Raw genomic sequence first — 25800 nt, forward strand, 5'->3', positions numbered from 1 at the left:
AAATACTAGCTGGGGATATGATAGGTTGACTACCTTTATAATTATTTGTAATAATAAAACTAACAAATATAACTCAGTATAAACCTATTCACTGGCCCATCTCCCTTTCTTCCACCCACTGAACAAACCAGGCCCTGATTACAAACTCAAGTCCTCACTAGGACCAGTCCTCAGGGTCAGCTCCTGTATTTCCCCTCAAGAGGTCCAGACAGGCTTCAGGTTTGCCTGAGCACGTTTATTTGACAGCACGACACCCCAGATTCCACTAACTCCTGTCCCTTCCTCCCCTCTGAGCATTCTGTTCCCTTTGTTTAAATGTGTAAGTTGAAGCTGCAAGGCACTGTGCTAGGCACTTTAGAGATGTCATTTCATCCCCATAGTAATCTTAAAACACTGTCTCTGCTCCCCAGCTGAGGAGTTTGGGTTCAGGATAATAAATGCCCTTGCCCGTGGGGCCTGCTGCCAATTAGGTGGCAGGGCTCCAATCCTGAGCTAGATCTCTGGGCCCCAAAGCCCAGGCTCTTTCCTCTCTGCCATTCGGTAGAGAAGTGGCCCCCACAGGATGGTCTCGATGGTGTTCTAAGAACATCCCTCCCACTGGGCGTGATGGCTCAAGCCTGTAATCTCGGCAATTTGGGAGGCTGAGGCAGGAGGATCCCTTGAGTCCTAGAGTTCGAGGCTGCAGTGAGCTATGACTGCACCACTGCACTCCAACCTGGGCAACAGAGCTAGATGCTTAAAAAAATAATCCTTCCCAATCCCCTGTGTTGGTGGTATTTGGAAGTACAAACACAGCCTGCGAGAAATGGCAAAGTCCACTGGATCTGAAGGTGGCGGTGAAGGGTAGAGACAGCTTAAGTTGTACACACTGAGATCTCACCAGAACATCAGGTTTAAGCTGTTCCTAAATCTGTCCCCACTCAAGTCTTTGGCCTTGTAATTTCCAGGTTCTCCCAGGCCAGCCCAGTAATAACTCACATACTCTGAGCAATAAAATCAAACAATTCCTAGAGAAAGGATAAGCAGATGACCACAAAGCTGAAAATAATGTACAATCTCATTTATAGGATTCTACTTTCCAGTTTACCTGGCACGCACTAAGAAAAAGTTACTTATGACCTGCCCCACAAATCTTTCACATGGCTACACCTAACCAATATAATTTTTAAATTACTGAATTAGTGCATTTGGTGTATGGGGTCCGTCGTCCTATCTGTGGGCAGGTAAACACCTTGAGATGGCCATATACTCAGTCATCCCACAGATGCTGAGTGAGTGCCTACAAAGTGTTGGATTCAGCTCTGTGCAACAAGCCAGCAGGAGCCCCAATATCTTAGCACTACAAGACAAGCTCCCAGAGTCTTCACCAGCTGGAAGAGCAAGCTGTGTATAGAAAAGAGGGTATCTATTGAAGGACATGAAAGAAACTGGTTAACCATCATTTGAGGGACTGGGGGTTAAGGCGGAGAGGAAAAATTACTTTTTACTCTGGATCTTTTTGTGATTTGTAAATTGGTTCTCTTAACCACATGCATGACACATTTGAAAAACGTTTTCTACAAGAAAAACGGGTGGGAACAATTACATAGAAATACTCTAATCTCATGCAAAAAGTCCGCATTACTAACTGGGTTGACTAATGGGGGAAGTTTAGCCTAGCTATCAAAAACACTCAGCTTCTACTCAGTCCTACTGAATAGAATTTCTGAGTAGAATCCTACAGATACTAACTCGACTTTTTCTGCTTCAATACTCTACCAGTGACACACTTGCACACACAAAACTATTCATTTCTGATGCTATGGTGGAGAGGGCTGCGAAACTGCCCCTCACACCTCCATGGCCCTTCTTCAAGAAGGGGAGGATCCACTCACACCTGAAAGCCACTTGGGATGTCTCAGAGGCCATTTTCATGTTGACAGTAACTTGTGAAGCAATTAATTATGTGTGGGAAGCAGATTTGCAGGGGAAGAGTTCTTAGCTAGCCCTCAGCTAACTCCTGAGGTTCAAGCTAGCTTTCGGCAAAAGCCCAAGACAAGGAATCATATCATCTACTACAACATTCTCACACGCCAAAACCAGTTTGCCTTCAAACTCATTTTACAGAACAGATGATTCTAAAGATCTATAAATTTTAATTGTATGTCACTGAATTCCTAATAGCACTTAACAGTTTCTTTGAAAAATTTCTTAACAGAACGTCAGAGTATTGCAACACTTTATTAAGAGTATTGGCTTTGAATCAGTAGCTGAAGTAACAATTGCATGAAGCCAGATTAGGTGCACTGCATAATACCCATACTCGATTTATTGACATTACTTACCAATTTATTGGACAAAAGTCAAACTTTTTTGTTTTTTATTAAGCACATTCCACAGTACAAAGCTGTCATGAATAATATCTGTACAATTTAACAGTTTCAATAGCTGTTCAGACACAAATTTATTTCAAACAGATAATTGGCAAACATAATTAATTACAAGTTAGAATTAGACTATCCCAGTGCTTTAAAACATTAATATAGCAGTAATTTACATTTGCTCAATTATGGTTAGCAAAATAAAGTCCAGAGTATGGCTGGGAATTACTATTATAATCCCAGAAAGTCAGAACTCCTTGGGTGCCAAAGTCCCCTGCTATAATTTAGTAGGCACAATTCAAAGGTTGTGTGCATATTCAAAGGCCATGATCTCCCAAGGAACAAGGGGAACTTCTATATTAAACATGCAAAAACAACAAAAAATCCATTCATTCATTCAGAATTGCCTCCTCCCCTGCCTCCTCCCTTCCCCCTGGGCTTTCCTAACCAGTTTGATATTGAAGCTGTAGGATGAAAAGTGGTCAAAGCTAAATCACTTTCACAACCACCAGCAAGCTTACAACATCCACCTTATGAATGGAGGTTTATTGTTTACACTTTGAGACTCAACCTCTCAAAAACATAAATTAATTTAGTAACATGGGAAGGAAGGATTTTATTTTTAAAAGAAAAACTAAAAAAGCAAAGCCAACTCAATAAACAAATCACATACACACACATTGATCCCCACACTGTTCTCAATGCAAAGGACAAATCAGAGCCCAGGGGCCTTCCCTTTAGTGGTAGAGTGTGCTTCCACGGGAAGAGGTTTACTTTATAGGAGGCTGTTTATTGGTCCTTTAAAATGTTATTGACATTCCTTGATCTTTGGAAACAATGGCGAAGGGCAAATCAAACCTAATATTGAATAAGGGAGAAGGAGTGCCAATTGGATGCCAACGTCCTTTCCATGCACTGTCAGGGCAACAGTGCCATTTACACATTTGGGCTGTGTCGTCGGGAGGACTTGGGAGCTTTGAGAACCTGCTGGGGCCACAGCAGCAGCTGACACCAGAGATGACTGGGGTGGCATTCATGGGCTTGAGGCTTCACTCCACTTCAGAGCACCCACCCCTCAGCATGGGCCTCTGAACCAGCCTGACCTGCCCTGCAGGCTCCAACACACCAGCAGGCCCTGCCAGAACCTTGGCAAGGCCAGGATGCATGAATTCCAGAGCCAAGACAGCCCATCAACAGGGCCTTCTTCTTTCCCCTTCCCAGGGCCACGACTGCACAGAATAATGATTTTTGACAGCGAAGCCAAATGAATACTATGGGAGGTGACCACTTGTACTCAGGAGTACTTATGAGAAAAAGAATAAGAACAAAAAATGTTTAAGGTACCTCTCTATTGTATAATATATACTCCACAACAAATAAAACAGTTTGGTGTTAAACCTTAGAAATTACATTTTAAAACAAGATTCTCATTAAAAACACACACAAACCACACACACGCAATGACAACAACAAAATAAAAACACTGTATGAATACTGCAGGAAGGGTTCTAGGTAATCCACATCAACCCAGGTATCAGGTTCTTGAGCCCAGTCCATGGCTAAGTGCGAACACACTCTGTATTAGTGTCTCAAGCACAGGGGGCCCTGACTCCAGCATCTTTGAGGTTAAACTGTTATGTACATTATATCTACATGCGAATACAGTATTTTAAATTAGGAGGCAAGCACACGTATAAAGGTGTTACTCTACCAAATATCAGGAGATGGTTGGGGGACAGAGAACAGTTAATAAAAGAAAGAGCTATATTACCTGTTGGTAGATAATATAACTGACTTATAGTTCTTTAAATTAAAAGAAATTGGTACAGAAAGGAAGTATAATCCCAAAAATATTACTAAAACAATCCAGAGAAAACTTTCCATTGTCCAACATGTTCCTAATACAACAAGTCAGAATTCATAATGACTTGGACGGTCAAAAGGAGAATGCTAACTTTTGAAAATGAAAGCCCTGGACATTCTGGGTAGGTGTTTGGCACCCAAAATTTCACTGAAGAAGAATGCTGTTTCTTAATATCAAACCAAAGTGCAAAGCAATATAAATTAGAGGCCAAGTCTTCTCTTGACGGTCGATTTACTTCTGTAAAACAGATTCTATGTTCCTTTTCTATGAACAATTTACATTTGAAACATTAGATTTTTTCACTGATGAGGGAAGGAAACGGGCTTCTGTTCTACTTGAAGCCGGGGAAGCTAAGGTCTCCTTCTCAAAGGAGAGCCGGAATCAGAGGTGAGAAATGTCGGTACTTGAAGAGTTAGGCTGCTTTGCATCTACCCAGCGTCTAGAACCAATTCCAGCTTCATAACTCAGCTGTGAACGAACTCCCTTAGGCATTTGGTAGCCACGTAGCCAGTAGTTCAAGACTAGAAAACCCTGAGGAAAGAAAAACAGAAGCAAAGGGAGTGTGGGTGAACATTCCGTTTAGATGAGGATACACACACTCCACTCCACCCCCTGCACACAGCTACATGCATAACTTATTAGCATTAACAGCAGAAGCTGTAAGTTGTTTTGAGTGTACCACATACCAGGTATCACATTTATTTCAACCTCACAACAATCCTGTGAGGAAGAAACTATTATGACACCTGCTTCACAAATAAGAGAACTAAGGCTCAGAAAGGCTAAGTGTTTGGTTCAAAGAGTCAACAAGTGACAGAGAGGGGATTCAAGGAGAGGGCTGACCCTATAACCTATCACTCTCTCAGTACTGCTGTGAAAAAGTACACATATAACAAAAGATGCTTCACATTCGATTTTATATTTAGCATAATCTTTTATGACATTCAGAACCTACAAGAGGCCAGTCTCACATCCTCACGAGAGCCCTCATCGATCACAAGGAAACAAAAATATGCAAAAATTAGCCTTTCTAAAATAGAATGCTAGTAATCAGAAATTACTTCCTTTTTAATAAGTAAATCATTGGTAAAACAACAACAGTATGGGGGAAAGGCCACTGAATGTTCCATAATTTTTTGACTATGGCTTTGAGTCTGAAACACATTTTAATCACAATTTCTACATTCATCATGTATGTAAATATGTACACACACACACACAAAAACAATATTCATGAGAATACTGATATTCACAATATTTATCATTTTTACATACAATGCAGGCTGACATTTTCTATTCTAAATCAAAATAAAGTCAAAACCCACTCAGATACTGTCACAATAAGTGATGCACTAAACCACTGGCCTAGAAAGTCTAAAGTCACCTTAGGTGGCAAAAAAAAAAAAAAAAGCAAGAGAGACTTTTTAAAGCTTGAATGCTTTTTTTAAAAGGTGATTTTCCCAGAAAGTTGTCAATTTACACAAAGATCAAGAATCTTAAGTCTTCTCAATGAATTTAAGATTCAATTTCATTTGCTACTGTTTTCCCATTAAGGATATTTAAGGGAACCTGAATTATTTCAAAAACATTAATGCCCCAGGACCAGAAGTGGACACTCTCAAATGCTGCTGAGGGGAGCATAAACTGACTGAACTCTTCTGGAGGGCAAAATGACCTACATACGCACATGTACCCTAGAACTTAAAGTATAATTAAAAAAAAAAAAGTCTTCAAACGTGATACCTTTTAACCCAGACCCTCCAGACATTTCCAGAATCCCATCCAAAGATGATAAAGGGTTGGACAAATATTAGGTTAAAAGAATGATCATAGCATTGTTTTTTATAATCACTAAAAACTGGGGGTTGGGGAGGATAAATATGTAACAACAGAGCATATCCAAACAATCTAATATAATTTGGCAATTAGGAATAATTTGGACAAATACATTACTAACATGCAAGCATTTCACAATAAAGAAGAAAAACACATTTGAAAATGTACAGTTATAAAGCGTCATTTTAAAAAGCCTGAAAGGATCTATAAAAAGGAGTTAGTGGTAAACCACGAGCAGGAGTTTACTTTCTTCTTTTGGCTTATCTACTTTTTCAAATTTCCTAATAACGATCTTATATTGTCTTGTAGTAAGAAAAAACAATAAATTTTGAGCTACTGAATATATAATGCAACATACAGCTCTTAGATGTTACTAATTTTTTTAAAAACGACTCCGCAGATAGATCTACTGCTGCATTTGCTGACATGGAGAGACTCTTACCTGATATTTTACAGGTGAGTATTTTACTGCAAGGTTAAATCATCATTAGGGTAGTGTTTCTTATTATGCATAAATCTTATGGTATCACATGGCTATAATTTTTTTCATGTTACAATAAATGAAAAGCATTTGGGGCCGCATGCGGTGGCTCACTCCTTTATTCCCAGCACTTCAGGAGTCTGAGGCGGGCAGATCAATTGAGGTCAGGAGTTCGAGACCAGCCTGGCCAACATGGTGAAACCCCATCTCCATTAAAAATACAAAAATCAGCTAGGTGTGATGGCACATGCCTGTATCCCCAGCTACTTGCAAGGCTGAGGCAAGAGGATCACCTGAGCCTGGGAGGCGGAGGTTGCAGTGAGCCAAAATTGCACCACTGCACTCCAGCCTGGGTGACAGAGCAAGACATTGTCTCAAAAGGAAAAAAAAAAAAAATTAGAAAAGAGCAGTAAAATCTATAAAGTTGACTGCCAAGGTTGCTGAAAGTAATAAAATTGAAGAGACAAACACATTTGTGGTCTCACTGCTCGTGCTGGGATACAGGGAACCTCCAGCTTAAGCAGATAAGATTTTTCCATTGACTTATAATTGATCACAACTAGGCAGTTGTTCTGAGGTTTCCAAAAAAGGTAGGTAGGAGGGAGGGCCTGGAGGAAGTAACACAAGTTTCCTTTCTACCACAGCCAATAAGAAACAGCATTGGTGATCACTGCTTCATCTCTCAACCAAAGGAATCTTGTTCAGGGCACTTTTAGGTAATATATAGATGTTGTCAGTTCATCTATTGTAATACACCAGAAAAAGAAAACCATAATATGGATGTCTTGAATTTTGCCATATGCCTCTTTAAGCAGTTTTTACTTGGGTCCATTCCTCCTTCCCTATATTTTCTTAGGCTTATTGGGAGGGGAGGTCAGGGGGAGGAGCAATCACTCAAGAGATCCTTGTCTCCTTCCTCTGTAATTCCTATTTTAAAGCTCCATTCAATAATTATAGTAATTCTGCCACGTGGATTTTTCAACTGACTTATGAAGCATCTATCCAGAAAGAAAGCAGCAGGGCAGAAGATTATGATCAGGAACAGTCTGAACACACTCGAGACCCATAATAGCAAATAGGTAAGTGGCTTACAGGTCACTCCTGCAAGGCAGACATAACCAACCACAACCAGTCCTTTGGGGTCCACGTGGGGTCCCAGAATCCTTCCAAAGGCAACACTCCCACCAGTCACTACTGACCAAACTGAGTTGGCATGAAGAAAACACTTATTTGCCATTCCTGATGTAGACCCTTGGTTTACCGCTAATAGATGGAACAGGGGCAAGACCAGAAGTCAGCCAACTTTTTCTGAAAGGGCCATATGGTAAATATTTCAGATGTTGTAGGCCATAAGGTCTCTGTTGCAACTACTAAGCTCTGCCACTGAAGCACAAAAACAGCCACAGACAATACATAAAGGAATGAGCATGGCTGTGTAGCACAAATCTTTATTTATGAACACTGCAATTTAAATTTCATTTAATTACTGCATGTCATGAAAAAAATTCTCCTTTTAATTTTTTTAAGCATTTAAAAATGTAAAAACTATTCTTAGCCTGTGGAGACAGGAAAAAAAAAAACTTAATGGATAAGCAGAGACTAATTAAAAAAAAAAAAAAAAAAAACGGGTAGTGAGTTAATTTTGGCCCCTGGTTATATAGTTTCTTGACCTCTAGGTAAGACAAACTTCCTGGTGGAGTTCTATTTATTGGATCTTGGAATCTTGATGAAAGAGTATCTGAAAAGATGGTAACTTAGTGAATAGGTACCAAGAGTTCTCAATCTCTCCATCAAAAAAATTCCTAATTCTGCACATGGACTTTCTTATACTTTTGAAATTCAATGAACAGGAAAATATGTAATGATAAAAGACCACTAAGAATTAAGTAACGATTTTAAATAAATACAAATTTTATTAATCACAACAGTCTTTATATACATATATCCATAGTAGTATGTTTATGTGTAAACATTTATTCAATCTACAACGTTTAATGTGTATAGAATTCACTGGCCCTCAGCAGAACACACAGAGTTGTCAATACTGTTCCTAAGTCATCCGTTCCTAGGACACAGCCAAGTAAGACTTCTCATCTTCCAGACTGAACATGCTTAGTAATAATCAAAACATTCTGTCATCAATGGTTATAATGACTTTCAGTGTTCCTGTAACCAGAGGAAAGGACTTTGCTTCTCAGCGTATCTGTTGTGTTTCATGGAAGCAGAATAGGTTTTAGGGGTCTCTCAACAGATACTCTTCTCTGATTCATCCTTGAGGGAAGGATGGTGGTGGGTGGATTGTGGTAGTGGGGAAGAGAGGGATTTTGAATGTTTTGTCAGATGGTGATTTTTTTTTTTTTAAATAAAAGAACTAAAGGACAGGAAAGAAAGAGAAAAAGAAGATTCTTGTACCCCAAAATAAAATTCAAGACATTTTACTGGTGTTAAATTGATTATGACCTAAGAAATCATTTAGGAACAGTTTTTAAAAACAGGAACCATGTTCATCATCTGCCAAGATGAAAACCCACACAATAGGCAGGATTCCAACTCAAGCCTTGTATGGATGTGACTATGAAGATCCAGCCTTACACTTGAACTCTGCAAAAGTTGACACGTCTAAGAGAGACCTTGGTTCACACATCACCAAGGAACCCAAATCACAAAATTTCCCCAAAGGGAAGGTGAATTCAATCAGCAAAATTGGAAGGGGAGAGGATAGTACTCACCTGAAACGGGTGAAAGTGCAGACTGTTATCTAGAGATGTAAGTGTATGTTCTGGAGGGAGAACGGGTCTCATTCTGGGCACTGGGAGGCACATTTAAGAAATCCCAAATCAAAATAGTGTCATCATGGGAGCTGCTGATGATCTGAAACTCATCAAACTGGAGCCGAAACACACGTCCAGAATGTTCCTATGAAATACAAAACTTCATGAATAAAATGAGATCTTTACAGCCCCTGATATCTCACAATGAGAAACTGGGCAGAAGATGAAAATGCAGCCACTTAAACAGACTTCCTAAACGACTGTACAGAGCTCACTGAACTGTGTCCTTCATCCCAAGAACAAATGTTCTTCTTTCTTTTCCTGCTAGGCCTTTTCTTTCATTAAACTTTGTATCTTAGACTCTAGTCTACCAATATTTCAAAGATCATCTCAAAAAGGGCCTTAGAAAAGTAAACAACAATACATAATACCCATTCTTGATACACTCTAAAAATCCACTGGAAAACCTAGAACCAGAAAGACAGTTTGTTTTAACATGACCAGGATCTACCTCAAATTGCTGCCAGCATCAAAATTCATGGTGAAATAATAATATAAAGGTTCCCATTAAAATCAAGAAGACAGTTCTGCATCTTCTAGTAAATGCAAGAAGTGAAGAAACAGAAATAAAACTACTAAAATCTTTTTTAAATCTACCAATATTTCCAAATGACTATCTCTTCAAAAATATAACAGTACTTATAAATGGTATAAAAATTTATATAGTATAAAAATGTGCTGTTATTAAAACATAACCACAAATAGCCATATTAAGAAATCTTCCAAACCTACAAGAAGGAAATATTGCTTGCCCTATGAGGAAACCAGTCCACCTACAAATCAGGAAGCCTGCCTTCATATCTTAAGCTGCATTATGTCTCCCCTTAGGAAAGTGCTCACAGTAATGTAAACATCAAATATTCTCTGGTTTTGGCTAAACAAAATGAAGACTGAAATTCTCTGAAGGCATCTTGTGAGACACACAAGCGTTCCTGTGATACACCTAGACAGGACTATCTGCAAATGGTCATCCTCCAGCACAGGGAACCAATTCCCGTCTCAAGAGATCACATACCACCAATGTGCGCAAACACAATGTGCTTGCTGGGGCTCGAGGGTCAAGAGCAGCTTGCAAGTCCCAAACTTTAATTTTCCTAGAAAGGAAAATGAGATGTGATTAGTGGAAAAGTGAACAATTTATACGCTGTCAAACATTTCCTTGAAAAAAAGTAGTGCATCTGAACTGCCTATTTATAAAAGCTAATGGGGAACATGCTTATGTTTTTACAAATCATCTGAACCAATTACACTTGATTTTGGAAAAATTAAGAACCTACACATTCTCAGAATTGCTGAAATTTTAAAGAAATATTATTTTAAGGGAGATAAGAAAACAACTTCAGGTTATCTAAATTCAGTTCCGGACTTGATAACCTATGTCACCAAATTCATTCATCAGGGGACTCTCTAGGGCTGAGTGGGTGCTGCTGACAGAAGCTAGGGCTCTGTGTGAAATTCCAAGGATACCTTTCTCCAAATTAAGCAAATGCTGGAAGTTAGTAATAGGAGTACAAACAGACCAACTAACCCATTTGGGAAGTATATATAAGGTCATCTGGAAAGATTTACAGTTGCCATTTGCTCATTTAAAATGTAGTGAGGTGTTTTAAAGAGGGTTTGTTCAATTTACCAAAAAGGGAAAAAAAGGGAAAAGAAGAAACTTATTGTTGAACGAACACACACACACACACAAAGAGCCTGGCTTAATTTAGGGATAAAGCAAAGAAGTCAATACCCCCACATCAACTATTGAAGCCTAAGCTATTGCTGGAGTTGACAGCGATGATTCAAAGCTAAGTTTAGGAACCACAGTGACTCTCCCTCTGTGTGATTTGGGGTAAGATTTAGTTCTTCTTTCTGAGCCTGAGTGTCCTCACCTAAACAACAGGTATAATAATACCTGCCATCCACCATTACACAGAAACCTACCACAGGACCTGGTACATACAGAGTTGCTTAATATATAACATTTCTCTTTCTTAGTGATACAGTTATAGCAGTACACCTGAAAATCTGAAAGACATACCCATCATAGGCCCCACTGACAATCCTCTTGTTATCAAACCGGATGCATCGGACCAATTCTTCATGTCCCTCTAGGACTCTTAAACAGGCACCACATTCAATATCCCAGAGCCTTGAATGAAAAACAGACCTCTGTGAAACAATTTCCCACACACGATTCACACTATCCGTAAGTTTTTTATATCTGTTCCATACAGATACAATTTTTCGCTATCTTGGAGCTCTTTATTTCTATCTCACTTCCAGTACACACCACACATATAAAGCTGTATGTGTACATTTATACCATCTGTGTGTTTCCAAGCACTAACCCAGGAAGAAGCCTTACTTTTCATTCTATTTCCTTTTATATGATTTGAAACTGTTTTTAATCATGCATCTGTATTACTATTTAAATAAAATCAACAAACAAGAAACTTCAATTCTATTTAATCCTTAGGCATTCTCTTGATGTCTGAGTTGATAAAAACCATGTAGACAAATGGTGTAGGAAAGACTCTTCTGGGGAGACAGGGATTGTAGGCAGTAAAGGAGAAAGAGCACAGATGAGACAAGGTGGGAAAGGAGATATCACGTACAGCCAGGGGGTTAAGCTTCCGCCCCAGGCACTTCTAGCACAGTGGAGTCCATAAGGACCACTGAGGTTAGAACTGGCGGACCAGCAGGGGAGGTGGCTGTCTCTTGATGAGGCTTGGGGATACCCCTTCCTTGATACTATATGCTGAATACTGGGATTGACGGTTTACAAAGTCAGAGTGGGAGACTTACTAGGTACACGCAGTGTTCTGGTGGAAATATAAACCCATTGACAACACCAAGTCTTTTTCTCTGCATATGATTTATGTAACAATTCTGGAGTTAGAGATCTTTTTTCCTATTATGACTGATTTTCTACAGTATTTGTAGAAAAAAATCATAGCTAGTTAGCATGTACAAAATAAAGTGAGCAAATTAATTCTATAACTTTTTCTTAGCCTCTCTACCAGTAATTCCTATGATACATCCAAAGAATGTATTTTATTACAGCTGCCCTTAGCAAATCTTCTTAGTACCCGTGATGATAGCATCTCTAATCTGTGATCAAAGCCATTCAGTACTGCCACTATGACTCCAAAGTAGTTCCCTTCTATAAGCTGGAGAGTAATACACATTACTATCTTGTAAAACCTTGACAATTCCAATGAGGAAGTTAAGAACTGTTTATTGATGAAACATTAAGCAATACCACAAAGCATGATGAATATAAGAGAATCAAGATTTAAGCTCTAAACTAAATTTATGGTATCTTGAAGCCTAAAGTGATAAAGCAAACTTAAATAGCTTTTTTGTTATTTGCTTGCCTTAAAAAAAAGTTTTAATAATCTTAAACCCAATCTTTATTTTGACCAAACATTAGGCAATTATAAATGCCAAAGTTTAGTCACTTATGTAAAGCTACTAGCATGTGTTTGCTTGCCTGCCTTTAAAAAACAAAAAACTTTTTTTAATAATCTTGAATCCTATCTTTATTTTGACCAAACATTAGTCAATTTGATTATAAACCAAAGTTAAGTTTAGTCACTTATGTAATGCCACTAGAGTGTGTTCAGACAGTGGGGAAACGGCATGGGACAATTAAGTAGATATTGAAGGGATGTTCTTAGTAAGATACAAAATGTCTAAGGTTAGTCAGATTTATTAGAAAGCAGGGAGGCCGAGTGCTGGGAAGGAAAAAGGGAGGTAAATGACCTGGCAGGAACAGATGCAGTCTTGGGAGAGGAAAATAAAGTACACTCCCATGTGTTAGGTAGGGAGGTGGGAGCTCACAGGTGAGGGAAATTGGAGCGAGCTGGGCTGCACTGCAGCACCCTAGCCTGTTCTGAAGTGCTCTGGTATTAAGTGATCCCAGGTGGAGCTGAGGTTAAAAAACTTTGTGTACTGGGGGAATCTTGGAAGAACACCCAGGGCACACACGGTTTTCCCACTTGAGTATACAGAGCCAAATACATTTCTAAAAGTTACCTAAAGCTTTCTTATCTGAAACATCCCATTTACCCTGAGTTGTTTTGAGCATTAGAACTAGGAGATGAGTCAACAATGTGGCAAAAATCAGTCTGCTCTGTCAGCACACCAACTTCTACCCACCTAATGGTATTATCTGATGATCCACTAACAACCAGGCGATCCCTGTACTGGAGACAGGCAATGCCTCGCTTGTGCCCATTGAGAGTACGAACAAATTCACAGGTGCTCGTGCTCCAGACCTGTATAACAAATTAACAGTATTTTAAAGAATGAACACAGGAAAGTCCTCCCACAATATACCTTTCTTAAAAAGACAGAGCTTCTGAGAATGACCCAAATATGTGATTATAAAATACGGTGTCCTCTAACTCAAAGTTGGGAGGCTGGGGGGCAGACTAGACAGCATAAAATTTTCTTGGCTGCTGAGTAATAACACTGGAATGAAACACGGAGGGAAGTGAAGTCTCCAGTCTTTGAGATCTTTACAAAGAGAACATCTCCTGGATGGTTCAAACGCTCATTTACCTGGAGGAAAGAGTTTGGGCCAGATTTTATGTTTTTACACCAGCTGACATTTCAAATCCCATGGAGCTAATGTAATAAAAAAGCTTCCAGCTGGGTACGGTGGCTCACACCTAATCCTAGCACTTTGGGAGGCTGAGACAGGAGAATTGCTTGAGCTAAAGAGTTCGAGACCAGCCTGGGCAAAATAGTGAAACCCCATCTCTACAAAAAATAAAATTAGCTGGGCATGGCAGCATGCACCTGTGGTCCCAGCTACTCAGGGAGCTGAGGTGAAAGGATCATCTGAGCCCAGCAGGTTGAGGCTGCAGTGAGCTGTGTTTGTGCCACTGCACTCCAGCCTGGGTGACAAAGCAAGACTTTGTCTCAAAAAACAAACAAAAAGTCTCACCTTTCATATCATCCTCTTTTCCAGCATATTTTCTGGAACAGCTCCATTTGTTTTGACACATTACTTCTAATTGTACGTATGCAGAATAAATAATCCCCTCTTTTGTGGTATCTGACTTAGATGTTCATAGACAGCTAAACATATTATTAGACAAATAAGGAGACACACAGCAACCAGAGTGCCCTGAATTATCTTACCAGCTGCATTTGTAGCTGAATGGGATAGATAAATAGATCTCCACAAGTAAAAGAATGGCACTGGACCCCTACCTCATACCTTAAACAAAAATTTAACTCAAAATGGATCAAGGACCTACACATAAGCACTGAAACTATACAAGTCTTGATAAATTGAACATCATCAAAATTAAAATCATTTGTGCATCAAAGGACACCATCAAAAAAGTAAAAAGACAACTCACAGAAAGGGAGAAAATATTTGCAAATCATGTATCTGATAAGGGACTTGTGTCCAGAATATATAAAGAACTTATAACTCAATAATAAAAAGGCAAATTACCAATTTTTAAAGTTGGCAAAAGATTTAAATAGACATTTCTCCAGAGAAGGTACACAAATGGCCAATAAGCATACAACAAGTTGTTTAGCATCATCAGTAACAAGGGAATGCAAAGCAAAACCACAGAGTACCACTGCACACTCACTAGGGCAGATATAATACAAGAGACAAATAATAGGAAGTGTTGGCAAGGATATGAGAAATCCTCCATGCTGATATTATGAAACAGCTATTTTGTAATAAAGCTCAAACCCTCTCAACTTCCAGGCACTGGTCTCATACCAATTGGTGTGACTGTGGGAATAAGTTGCCGCATATAAATCCTAGTTGTTTAGCTTCCCAGCTATCCAATGCAAAGCCTGATGCTACACACTTCGTGATTTGTGGGGCTAGGTATAAGAGTGCTATCCAGTGCTGGTTATGAAAAGGAGGTTCTTCTGAGCAAGCTGAAACCCTCATATACCACTGGCAGGACTGTAAAATGGTGCAGCGCCTTTGGAAAACAGTTTGGCAGTTCCTCAAAATGCTAAACACAAGCCTGGGCGACAAAGTGAGACCTGGTCTCTACAAAAAAAAAAAAAAAAAAAAAAAAAGGGCCGGGCCTGGTAGTGCCTGTACTCCCAGCTACTCTGGGAGGCTTAGGTGGGAGCCTCAGGAGTCCCTGAGCTGGGGGACTGCTTGAGCCCAGGAGGTCAAGGCTGAAGCGAACCATGACTGTGTTACTGCACTCCAGCCTGGGTGACAGAGTGAGACCCTGTCTTCAAAAGGAAAAAAAAGCTAAACACAGAGTTACCATCCTAAGAAAATTAAAAACATGAAAACTTCTACACTAATATTTATAACAGCATCATTTGTAATAGTCAAAAAAATAGAAACAACTAAAATGTCCATCAACTAATAAACAGATGAACAATGAAATTTTATTCAGCCACTGGAAGCAACAAAGTACTGGCTGGGTGTGGTGGCTCATGCCTGTAATCCCAACACTTTGGGAGGCCAAGGACTGCTTGAGCACAGGAGTCCAAGACTAGTCTGGGCAATAAAGCAAGACCCCATCTGTACTTTAAAAAAAAAAAAAAAAAAAAGAAGGGACAAAGCTGATGATACATGCTACAAAGCACATGGATGAACCTTGAAAACATTATGCTAAGTGAAAGCAGCGAGAAATAAAAGGCCACATAAGGTATTCTTCCATTTATATGAAGTGTTTAGAACAGTCCAATCCCAAGACAGAAGGTAGATGAGTGATCACCAGGGACTGGGAAGAAACACAGGCTGACTGCTAATGAGTGTGAGGGTTTTAGAGCGCGATGAAAATGTTCTGGAACTAGACAATGGTAATGTTATAGAATGCTGCAAATGTACTAAAGGCCACGGAATTACACCCTTTAAAATGTTCAATCTTATGGCATGGAAACTATATCTCGGTAAAGATGTTATAAAAGCATAGGAAAGCTAAAATTCAAAAAAGTTAGCTGAGATATTGGAATCAGGACTGCATTTACCATATCCTAGGGATCACCCTAGACTTCAACTCCTTGTTACAAGTCTGCCTCCCCCTTCACCGCATGCTAAGCTTCTTGAAGGCAAGGACATGTCTTCTTCATCATCATATCCCTAGCATCCGGCCCAGAGTCCACCACACTGCAAGTCCTCAAAATTAGGTGAATAAATAAAACATCTAAGCTCTGCCACTAACTAGCTGTGATGATCACCAACACAATCCTTTACTCTCTGAGCCAGATGTGTAAAATGGGGCCACACCTACCTTAAAAGTGCTGAGTGTTAACTGAGACCATAATGTAAAGCTCCCAACACACAATACATGATCAACACGTTAGCACTCTTCCCCTTAAAAAGGTGATCAAGAATTTCATGTCATGAAACGGAAGACTGTTCTCTCTTCTGGACCCATGGCTTTTCCTCCTACCTTGCCTACAACTGTACAGATATACAGAGTGGGATGGCCTCAAGGGTTCATAAGCACAGAGGAGAATAAAGATCTTGCCAGGTACCAGGTTGGTATAAGCCACCTCTGCTTTGTCTCTGTTCTAAAAGGGACAGGAACAGGTAGGGTTATGACTGCAGACATACTTACTTTGATGGTCCTGTCACCAGAGGCAGACACGATGTACTTGTCGTCAAAGTCTACTACATTGACGGCAGCCCGGTGGCCAACCAGGACACGGCGTAAAGTGATGTCGGTCGCAGAAGCCATGTCCCACACAGCAATGGAGCGGTCCTTGGAACAGGTCACCATCAGTCCATTACTGAAGCGTAAGTGCAGTACAGCCTCATTGTGGTGGATCAATGTGTTAAGAACTTCACCCGTGTTCACATCCCACACTCTAGGAGAGAAGAGAAAAGCATGATGCTTAATTATGGAGACAGCCAGGAAATGATTCTGGTATCTGAGCTCTGTCTGGGTCTGCAATGGTTTGGATATAGTTTGTCTGACTCTACCAAATCTCATGTTGAAATTGATCCTCAATGTTGGAGGTGGGGCCTGGCAGGAGATGTTTTGGGTCATGGTGGTGTATCACTCATGAATGGCTTGGTGCCATTCTCATAGGAGGGAGTTCACTCTTAGTTCCTGAGAGAACAGGTTGTTGAAAAGAGCCTCCTAGCACCTCCTCCCTCTCTCTTGCTTCTCTCTCACATGTGATCTGCACATGCTGGCTCCCCTTTGCCTTCTGCCATGAGTAGAAGTAGCTCGAAGCCCTCATCAGAAGTAGATGCTGGTGCCATGCTTCTTGCAGAGCCTGCAGAACCATGAGTCAAATACACCCCTTTTCTTTATAAATTACCCAGCCTCGGGTATTCCTTTATAGCAATACAAATGGAGTAAGACAGGGTCTATTCTTAATGAACCTAAGGACATGATTAAAAGGGACCCCTAAAAGCAATTTCTTTATTTGCTGAGAAGTGCTGAGACGGTTTCAGAAAAGGTGGCTAATTCTGGCTCTGCCCGAGTTTAGGTATATTTAGCAGTCAGGTATTTAGGGATGGTGTTTGCAGGCTCGTGCTGATGGCAAAAGATGATTCCTCTAGATAGTAGATTTTGTATTGAGTCTGAGATGACAGGAAGAAGGAGGCTTGTTGGCTGAAGAACTGAGAATGGTTCCAAGCTTAGTTCTTGTTGACCTCTGACAGGCCTCTGAGTCTATCATTTATCCACTGCAAACTGGGTAAGTCATGATGCCTCATCAATCACCACATCCACTTCTTTACCCAGCTGCTTTATGGACAAAGCCAGGGTCTCCCAACTGCTTTGTACATCCAGGGATCTGGAAGCAGCATTTCCACATCACGGCTTTTCTGTAACCCTCATCTCCTAAGAGGACAAGTTCACATAGGGCAGAGGGGGAAAGACTCAGGCCTCTGAGGCTGAGACATGATCTCTGGCAGAAGCAGGGGTACGGAAGCACTGAGTCCAGGAGAGGATACTAAGCATGCTTCAAGCAGGGGTGGCGAAAGAGTCCAGGAGTGACTCCTGGAAGTGAGTGTCTCCTCTCTGCTCTGGACCACATAACCAAAAGAAGAAAGCCAGCCTAATACTTGGTATATGCTCTTACAGGAAAGCATGTTGTCATCTCTACAATGAACAGCAATAGGAACAGAACACCCTAAACAAAAATTAGCTTTCCTGCGTAATTTGCGCAAACATGTCTACAATAAAAGTAGTTTGAAATACAGCATGTAAAAATGTAAGTTTGTGTATGCCTCTCCCAGAGGAGGATGTCAATCTCAGACTTTCTCAGGGAAGGCTTACAAGTTAAGAACAATGAAGCCAGATCACTCACCTCACCGTAGAATCTGAAGAGCCGGTTACAATGACACGCTCATCATACTGCAGACAGAGGACAGAGCCTGTGTGTCCTGTTAACACTTTCAAACATTCCAGGCTGCTTTTATCCCATATCTATTGAGACAAGATTAGCCACAAACGATGATTAATTATACTATATTTTGATGAATGTTACTGTCCCACCTTATGTTCTGATTATAAAATAAAACACACTTGGGTTACAGTAAATAAGAAACACTGAATATCAAACAGGTAAGAAATGACAAGAAGGAATACAGACAATAGTGATTAACTACTAGGATAGATGTGCTATTTTGCTTAATTTGAACCCTTAGCTATTGATCTCAGTATACTTATCAACAGCCTCATAAAGGGGACTTCTTAAAAATAAAATCTGTGAAAAGAATTCGCTCACTGACAGGGTGCTGTGGCTCATGCCTATAATCCCAACATTTTGGGAGGCCGAGACAGAAGGATCGCTTGAGCCCAGAAGTTAAAAGACCAGCCTGGGCAACATACCAAGCCAATCTCCATAAGAGAGAGAGAGAGAGAGAGAGAGAGTGTGTGTGTGTGTGTGTGTGTGTGTGTGTGTGTGTGTAAGAGAGAGAGAGTGTGTGTGTATGTGTGTGTATGTGTGTGTGTGTGAGAGAGAGAGAGTGTGTGTGTGTGTGTGTGTGTAAGAGAGAGAGTGTGTGTGTGTGTGTTTTAATTAGCCAGGTGTGGTGGTGTGTGTGCCTGTAGTCCCAACTACTCAGGAGGCTGAGGTGACAGAATTGCTTGAGCCCAGAAGGCAAGGCTGCAGTGAGCCATAATCACACCACTGTACTCCGGCCTGGGCAACAAAGCAGGACTCTGCTTTGTCATTTTATTTTTATGTCTCATAAAAATATTAATAAAAAAGAATTGGCTCACTCTCTGGAAAGCAACATGACAACGTCTATTAAGACGTTTTACAAATGCATACCCCTATGTTTACAAAAACAAAAAGTGGAAAATGAAATGTCCAGCATTTCATAAAAGTCTCAAAGTAAACTATGAAGTGTTTAATGAGAAAATATCATGCTTTATTACAAAGTTAAGCATTTTAAAAATCAGAACAAAAATTATCTATAAAGTGACACAATGACTATGTATATTTTAGAAAAGGAAGAAAGGATTAAAGGAGGTAAAATGTTGTGAACAGTTGTTTTCACACTCTGAGTGTTCCTTTTCTCGCTTCTTTTACTGCCTCCATAGACTTGTCTTTTCTAGAATGTCACAGATTTGGAATCATACAGTATGTAGCCTTTTTAGATTGGCTTCTTTCACACAGTAATACACACTTAAGGTTCCTCCCTGTCTTTTCATGGCTTGATATACATTCCTTTTTAGTGCTGAAAATTATCCCACTGTCTAGATGTACTACAGTTTATTTATCCATTCACCTACTGAAGGACACCTTGGTTGCTTCCAAGTTTGGGCAATTATGGATAAAGCTGCCATAAACATCTGGGTGCAGGTTTTTGTGTAGACCTAAGTTTTCAATTCTGTTGTGTAAATACTAAGTGGTATATATGGTAAAAGTATGTTTAGTTTTGTAAGAATGCCAAACTGCCTTCTGAAGTGGCTGTACTATTTTCTATTTCCAACAGCAATGAATGAAAGTTCCTGTTCCTATTGCTCCACATTCTCGCCAGCATTGGGTGTTGTCAGTGTTCTGGATTTTGGCCATGCTAACAGGTGTGTAGTAGTGTCTCACTGTTATAATTCACATTTCTCTGATGACTTACAATGTGTAACATCTTTTCACATACTTATAATATGCCATCTGTATATCCTTCTTTGGTGAGATGTCTGTTAAGGTCTATGCCTTATTTTAAAAAATCAGGTTAAGCTAATTGTTTTTTTTCTTACTGCTGAAATTCAAGAGTTCTTTGTATGTCTTTTGCATACATTTTCTCTAGTCTGTGGCTTGTTTTTTCATTCTCCAGACAATGTCTCTCACAGAGCAGAAATTTTTAATTTTAACAAAGTCCAGCTTATTAATTCTTTCTTTCATGGGTCATGGCTTTGGTATTATATCTAAAAAGTCATCAACAAATTCAAGATCATCTAGATTCTCTCCTATGTTACATTCTGTGAATTTTAAGATTTTGTGTTTTACAGTCAGGTCTTTAATCCATTTTGAGTTAATTTTTGTGAAGTATATAGGATCTATGTCTAGACTGTTTAAGGGTAAGGGAGGCAATATGGTGTCTAATTGCTTCTGCCCCATTTGTTGAAGACACAATCTTTTCTCTACTGTATTGTCTTTGCTCCTTTGTAAAAGATCAGCTGACTATATTTATGAAGGTATATATTTCTGGGCTCTCTATTCTGTTCCATGGATCTAGCTGTCCATTCTGTTGCCAGCACCACACCACTGTGATGACTGCAGTTTTACAGTAATTCTTCAAGTAGGGTAGTGTTAGTCCTCTGTCTTTATTCTACTTCAGTCTCATGCTGGTTTTTGCTTGTCCATATAAACATTACAGTCAGCTGGTAGATATCCACAAAATCACTTGCTGGGATTTTGATTGAGACTGCATTGAACCTACAGACCAATTTGGGAAGAAATGACTGACATCCTCACAATAGTCTTCCTACCCATGAGCATGAAATATCTCTCCCCATTTATTTAGTTCTTTGATTTCTTTAATCAGTTTTATAGTTTTCTTCACATAGATCTTATAAATATTTTGTTAGATTTATATCTAAGTATTTCATTGGTGGGGGGGGGTGCTAATATAAATGTTATTGTGTTTTTTGAGATGGAGTCTCACTCTGTCACCCAGGCTGGAGTGCAATGGCGCGATCTCGGCTCACTGCAACCTCCGCCTCCCAGGTTCAAGCTATTGTCCTGCCTCAGCCTCCTGAGTAGCAGGACTATAGGCGCCCACCACCACACCCGGCTAATTTTTGTATTTTTAGTGGAGACGGAGTTTCACCATGTTGGCCAGGCTGGTCACAAACTCCTGACCTCAGATGATCCACCCACCTCGGCCTCCCTAAAGTGCTGGGATTACAAGCGTGAGCCACCGCGCCCAGCCATGTTATTGTGTTTTTAATTTCACATTCCACTTGTTCATTGCTGGTATATGGGTAAGCAACTGACTTATGTATATTAACCTTGTATCCGGCAAACTTGCTATAATCATTTATTAGTTCTAGGAGGTTTTTTTTGTTGATGCTTTCATTTTTTTCTACAATCATGTCATCTACAAGCAAAGACAGTTTTAATTCTTCCTTCTCAATTTGTATACCTTGTCTTAGTGTGTTATCTAGGAGTTCTAATACAATGTTGAAACATAGTGGTGAGTGGGGACATCTTTGTCTTATTCCTGACCTTAGTGGAAAAGTTTCACATTTCTCAGCACTGTGTGTGACGTTAGCTATAGGCTTTTTGTAGATACTCTTTATCAAGTTAAGGAAGTTCCCCTCTATTCATAGTTTACTAAGGGTTTTTATCACGAAAGAGTGTTCAATTTTGTCAAACGCCTTTTCTGCATCTATTGACGTGATTTTCTTCTTTGGCTTATTGATATGATGGATTACATTAATTGATTTTTGAAGGTTAAACATGAAGATATTGGTCTGTGGTTTTCTTTGAATGTCTTCATGTAGTTTAGTACTAAGGTAACGATGGCCTCATAGAATGAGTGATGAAATATTCTCTCTTCTTCTATCTTCTGGAAGAGATTGTAGAGAACTGGTGTAATTTCTTACTTAAATGTTTGACAGAATTCACCAGTAACTCATCTGGGCCTGGTGCTGTTTTGGAAAGTAATTAATTATTGACTCAATTTCTTCAACAGATAAAGGCCTATTCAGATTACCTATTTGTTTTTATGTCAATTTTGGAAGACTGTGTCTTTCAGGGAATTAATTCATTTCATATAAATTATCAAATTTGTAAACAGGGAGTTGTTCATATTATTTTATTATTCATTTAACGCTCATGAGAGCTATAGTGATGTCTCCTCTTTCATTTCAATATTAGGAATCTGAGTCCTTTTTTTTCTATGTTAGCATAGCTAACGTAATTATCAATTTTACTCATCTTTTCAAAGACACATCTTTTGGTTTCCTTACCTATTTCTATGGATTTCCTGTTATCAATTTCATTGATCTCTGCCCTACTTTTCATTAACTCTTTTATTCTGCTTACTACGGATTTAAACTGTTTTTTTTCTAGTTTCCTAAGGTGGAAGCTTAGATGACTGATTTTTAGTCTTTTTTCTAATATATGCACTCAATACTATAAAATTCTAAGCTTTCACTGCATCCCACAGATTTTGATAACTTGGGCTTTCATTTTCATTTAGTTACACCCACCCACACATGCACACATGTGCACACACACAGCTAAGGAGGAGGGAGAGAAAGTCTCACACCGTCACTCAGGCTGAAATACAGTGACACAATCACAGCTTACTGCAGCCTTTGACCTCCCGGGCTCAGGTGATCCTCCCACCTCAGCCTCTTGAGTAGCTGGGACTACAGACGCATGCCACAATGCCCAGCTAATGTTTTTTAATTTTTTTGTAGAGACAGGGTCTCCCTATGTTTCCCAGGCTTGTCTCAAACTTCTGGGCTCAAGCAATCCTCCCACCTCAGCCTCCCAAAGTGTAGGGATTACAGACGTGAACCACTGTGCCCAGCCTCAAAATATTTTTAAAATTTCTCTTGAGATTTCTTCTTTGATCCATGTGCTATTTAGAATTATGTTATGTAACCTTAAAGTATTTAGGAATTTTTCCAGCTTCTTTTTTTTTACTGATTTCTAGTTTATATCCACTGTGGTATGATTGGACATTGTATTAATTTCTAGCCTTTCTTTTTTTATTGATTTTATTTTTTTATTTTTCCATAAGCTATTGTACAGGTGGTATTTGGTTACCTAAGTTCTTTAGTGGTGATTTGTGAGATTCTGGTGCACTCATCACCCAAGCAGTATATACTGCACCATATTTGTAGTCTTCTATCCCTTGCCCCCCTCCCACTCGTCCCCCCAAGTCCCCAAAGTCCAATGCATCATTCTTATGCCTTTGCGTCCTCATAGCTTAGCTCTTACATAACAGTGAGAACATATGATGTTTGGTTTTCCATTCCTGAGTTACTTTGCTTAGAATAACAGTCTCCAATCTCATCCAAGTCACCACAAATGCTGTTAATTCATTCCTTTATATGGCTGCATAGTATTCCATCATATATATATCAGTCACAGTTTCTTTATCCACTCGTTGAGTGATGGGCATTTGGGTTGGTTCCACAATTTTGCAATTGTGAATTGTGCTGCTATAAACATCCATGTGCAAGTGTCTTTTTTAAATAATGACTTCTCTTCCTCTGGGTAGATACCCAGTAGTGGGACTGCTGGATCAAATGGTAGTTCTACTTTTAGTTCTTTAAGAAATCTCCCCACCCCACAACAGGCCCAAGTGTGGGGAGGCAGGAGGGATAGCATTAGGAGATATACCTAACATTAAATGACGAGTTAATGGGTGCAGCACACCAACATGGCACATGTATACATATGTAACAAACCTGCACGTTGAGCACAGGTACCCTAAAACTTAAAGTATAATAAAAAAAAATAAAAGAAAAAGAAATCTCCACATTGTTTTCCATAGCGGCTGTACTAGTTTACATTCCCACCAGCAGTGTAGAAGTGTTCCCTGTTCATCATATCCATGCCAGCATCTACTGTTTTTTGATTTTTTTATTATGGCCATTCTTGCAGGAGGTGGTATCACATTGTGGTTTTGATTTGCATTTCTCTGATCATTTTATCATGTTTGTCGGGCATTTTTTCCTGTGTTGAGCATTTTTTCATATGTATATTGACTATTTTGTATATCTTCTTTTGAGAATTGTCTGTTCATGTTCTTAGCCCACTTTTTGATGGGATTGTTTGTTTTTTTCTTGTTGATTTGTTTGAGTTCATTGTGTTTGTTTTTTTCTTGTTGATTTGTTTGAGTTCATTGTAGATTCTGGATATTAGTCCTTTGTCAGATGTACAGATTGTGAAGATTTTCTCCCACTCTGTGGGCTGTTTACTCTGCTAACTGTTCCTTGTGCTGGGCAAAAGCTCTTTAGTTTAATTAGGTCCCAGCTATTTATCTTTGTTTTTGTAGTATTTGCTTTTGGTTCTTGGTTATGAAATCCTTGCCTAAGCCAATGTCTAGAAGGGTTTTTCCAATGTTATCTCCCAGAATTTTTCTAGTTTCAGGTCTTAGGTTTAAAGTCCTTAATCCACACTGAGTTGATTTTTGTATAAGGTGAGAGATGAGGATCCAGTTTCATTCTCCTGTATGTGGCTTGCCAATTATCCCAGTACTATTTGTTGAAAAGGGTGTCCTTTCCCCACTTTTATATTTTTGTTTGCTTTATCAAAGATCAGTTGGCTGTAAGTATTTGGGTTTATTTCTGGGTTCTCTATTCTGTTCCATTGGTCTATATCCCTATTTTTGTACCAGTACCATGCTGTTTTGGTGACTATAGCACTATAGTATAGTTTGAAATCAGGTAGTGTGATGCCTCCAGATTTATTCTTTTTGCTTAGTCTTGCTTTGGCTACATGGGCTCTTTTTTGGTTCCAAGTGAATTTTAGAATTGTTTTATCTAATTCTGTGAAGAATGTGAAAGGAATGGTTATGTCCTTTCCTGGTTTTCGTATTAGGTCATATTTTGACGGGGACTGCATTGAATTTGTAGATTGCTTTTGGCAGTATGGTTATTTTCACAATATTGATTCTACCCATCCATGAGCATGGGATGTGTTTCCATTTGTTCGTGTCATCTATGATTTCTTTCAGCAGTGTTTTGTAGTTTTCCTTGTAGAGGTCTTTTGACTCCTTGATTAGGTATATTCCTAAGTATGTTATTTTTTTGCAGCTATTGTAAAAGAGGTTGAGTTCTTGATGTGATTCTCCTCTTGGTCACTGTTGGTTTACAGAAGAGCTACTGATTTGTGTACATTAATCAAAAGGAAATGCTATAAACAGGCCTTCAAGAAGGGAAGCGTTCTATAGTTCCACGACTAGGTCTGAGTCTTTTAGTGAGCCTGTACCTCTAGACTTCACAAGTACTTCTCAGTTCTTCCTCACCCCTTTATGCGTGACCAAATGGATGAGGGGGC

The 25800-nt window shown here is 39.4% G+C and overlaps 1 protein-coding gene across 8 annotated transcripts in view; it reads right to left on the reverse strand.

The window, feature by feature from the left end:
* Positions 1–2201: 2201 nt before the first annotated feature.
* The window catches only part of FBXW11 (F-box and WD repeat domain containing 11), a 150066-nt gene continuing 126467 nt past the window's right edge, over positions 2202–25800 (reverse strand). For all 8 annotated transcript variants that reach the window (XM_003813987.7, XM_003813986.7, XM_003813988.7 and 5 more), the window contains 7 exons: positions 18637–18755; positions 16932–17181; positions 13522–13640; positions 11399–11509; positions 10388–10466; positions 9271–9457; positions 2202–4755 (listed from right to left, as the gene is read on the reverse strand). In XM_003813987.7, coding sequence (XP_003814035.1) covers positions 9296–9457; positions 10388–10466; positions 11399–11509; positions 13522–13640; positions 16932–17181; positions 18637–18755 — 840 coding nt within the window. In that variant the 3' untranslated portion in view covers positions 2202–4755; positions 9271–9295. The remainder of the gene's footprint in view (positions 4756–9270; positions 9458–10387; positions 10467–11398; positions 11510–13521; positions 13641–16931; positions 17182–18636; positions 18756–25800) is intronic.

Source organism: Pan paniscus, chromosome 4 (assembly GCF_029289425.2).
Source record: "Pan paniscus chromosome 4, NHGRI_mPanPan1-v2.0_pri, whole genome shotgun sequence".
NCBI classification, from domain to species: domain Eukaryota; kingdom Metazoa; phylum Chordata; class Mammalia; order Primates; family Hominidae; genus Pan; species Pan paniscus.